General features: G+C 49.7%; 1 protein-coding gene across 1 annotated transcript in view; it reads left to right on the top strand.

Annotated features, from left to right (window-relative positions):
• Nucleotides 1–542: 542 nt before the first annotated feature.
• LOC311322075 (inhibin beta B chain-like) overlaps nt 543–2,500 on the top strand; it is a gene marked incomplete at both ends in the record, with an annotated part of 4,734 nt that continues 2,776 nt past the window's right edge. The window contains one exon of the mRNA XM_084454085.1: nt 543–918. Coding sequence (XP_084310211.1) covers nt 543–918 — 376 coding nt within the window. The remainder of the gene's footprint in view (nt 919–2,500) is intronic.

The following is a 2,500-nucleotide window of genomic DNA, read 5'->3' as shown; positions in this document are numbered from 1 at the left end:
TTTATTCTTCTAGTTTGACCTCATCCAGCCGCTTCTATGCTGGGTTGTAGTTTAGTGAAACCATGGCATATATGCCAGGTATCGAGCTCAAACGCCGTTGACTGGTAGCCTATTCATCTCACTGGGTGATGCTTAAATTGAGTTACTTCAAAGCCTGAAGTCGGACTTGGTACTGCTGGCATTCAGACAAGCGGAATTGACTCCTTATGCGCCTCTGAAGTCATCGGAGTGACAGATAGCCTATTGAGAATGACCAAAGACGGGATGAGGGGGATTCTTCCTACGAGTTGCTGCGACAGGAATTAGAATATTCCCTTCAAAATGTGTCAGAATTTACATGTATTTTATCACGCATGGAGGTCAAGCGGGCAACTGTGACATTTACGCATTGGCTGGATTTTACAATTTTGGCATTTTTTTCCTAATCGACGACTGTTCAAATATCGTGGATCCAAGTGAACAACTTTCAAAGAAACATTCATAGCCTACCTTAAATACTCATTATTCCGCGCTGTGCTTCAAAAATATCGCGGTAAAGAACAATGAGTGGCTGTATAATTAAAGTGGCATTTTTTCTGGCTTTAGCGCGCTGGACCCACTGCGCCGGACCGGAGACGCACACGGTCTCCCAGGATACTTGCACGTCTTGTGGCATCGGCCAGCCCGAGGAGTCGGGCCGGGTGGACATCGACTTTCTGGAGGCGGTGAAGAGGCACATCCTCAGCAGGTTGCAGATGAGGGAGAGACCCAACATCACCCATCCCATCCCGAAGGCGGCGATGGTGACTGCGCTCCGGAAGCTCCACGCCGGCAGAGTGCGTGAGGACGGGAGAGTCGAGATCCCCAACCTGGACGGGCACGCCACCAGCAACGAGGCGGTGGAGGAGACCTCGGAGATCATCAGCTTCGCAGAGACAGGTGTGTGTGCATCGATGTCATGTTTTTAAGTATACAGCAGCGAGAAACACGTTATTTGAACGGCGCGTAAAGAGCCCTCGATTCTGCTGCGTAAAGAAGTGCCTTAAAAACAGGTTGATCAAGGTTACACAGCGCATCCTTTCCCGTGAGAGCAGAGAAGGTCAGGGGTTTCGAGGATTATGCCTCAACAAATGTCAAAGTGAACTCTCAGTTGTGTGTTTTTTGTGTGAGATCAACAGGGTCGAGTGTCCTAGTGAGGCTTGGCACTAAATGTTCCAAAGTTGACGTTGAGGATGCAGGATCCACTCAATAGTGGGCTACAATAGCACGATAAAGCATTCAAACACCAAATTACCATTTATCTCTTGTAAACATTCTCTTTTTCACTAGACAAATGTATGAATCCATCGTGTTACACATAGGCCTAGTCAGAGCTCATAAGGTGTGTTCAATATGAAACAGAACGTGTGTTAGTGCAGCCCACTGCGATTTCACGTTTCACAATGACTCTAAACCTTTTCTGGCCGGCTGTGAGCTGTGTGTGTGGGTAGGATAACAGTTCTGCACCCCAGTTGGCATTCTGGGCCAGGCGGAGGAGACTGCCAGCTGGCCAAGGCACAGGGACAAGCTCACAGAACAATTTACTCTGAGCTTCTCAAAAGGATCCTGAAAATGACCAATGGTACCACCTGGTTTCCCCACGTGTGTTCAACTGTTTCCTTTCAAAGCGCCAGTGTTTCTCTGTGAATTGCATTCGTTTTAAACGGCAACCCATTTTCTGTGGCAGTAATTGAGTTTGCCTGCAAAAGAAACCCTTTTCTTGAAAGAACTGCTGGTTTGCACAGTCATACTCAAATAAAAACATCTCAGAAACTCGACTCCCCATGTGATGTATATCTCTGGGTTTAAATATCACCAGTCCTGTGTCTTCTCTGCTCTGATGGGCGTTGGGGGGTGGACATGTGAAGGTCCTGTCTTCTCTGCTCCTGGGGGGGGGGGACATGTGAAAGCCGTGCGTAAAGAACGTCACATGTCCATGTCACATGTCACGAGGCGTCCAACCTGCCCAGCTCAAACACGTCACATGGCGTGGCCCTGAATGAGCTTCCTCAGTGCAAGGTCAGGGCGCTTTGTGCCCGCTGAATGTGGATTGAAGCGCTGAACTCCCTGCCCCTTCTCCTCAATTAGAATTCAGGGTGTGTTCCTGGCGCCCATATGCCCCGTATAGGGGGACAGGGTCAGTGCAGAGATCCTTGGCTCCATGCTCATCTAGCCCGACCTGTTTTCTCAGCTGTGTGGTGGATGGGAAGGCGTACTGTAATGTTGCTGGTGACAGGATCCAATATGAAAACATGTCAGCTGTGAGGAGGCTGTTCGTCACTGTCCTTCTCTCTTGGTGCGAATCAGAGGAAAAAATACGGCGTTTCTGCACCCGCACAAGTTCACCTGACGGGCGTCTTGTGTGGATTGAGGCGCTTGTTCGCTCTGGTGCGACGCCAAACAGGTGTTCCTCTCGGAGACGAACACAGCCTGGCGAGCTCCACCACGGACGTGGGTTCAAATGGATCCGCCAGCGCTTCCT

The sequence above is a fragment of the Borostomias antarcticus genome (assembly GCF_949987555.1).
Source record: "Borostomias antarcticus genome assembly, chromosome: 19".
Lineage (NCBI taxonomy): Eukaryota > Metazoa > Chordata > Actinopteri > Stomiiformes > Stomiidae > Borostomias > Borostomias antarcticus.
The sequence above is the reverse complement of the archived record's forward strand: the minus strand, read 5'-3'. Positions and strand labels throughout refer to the sequence as shown.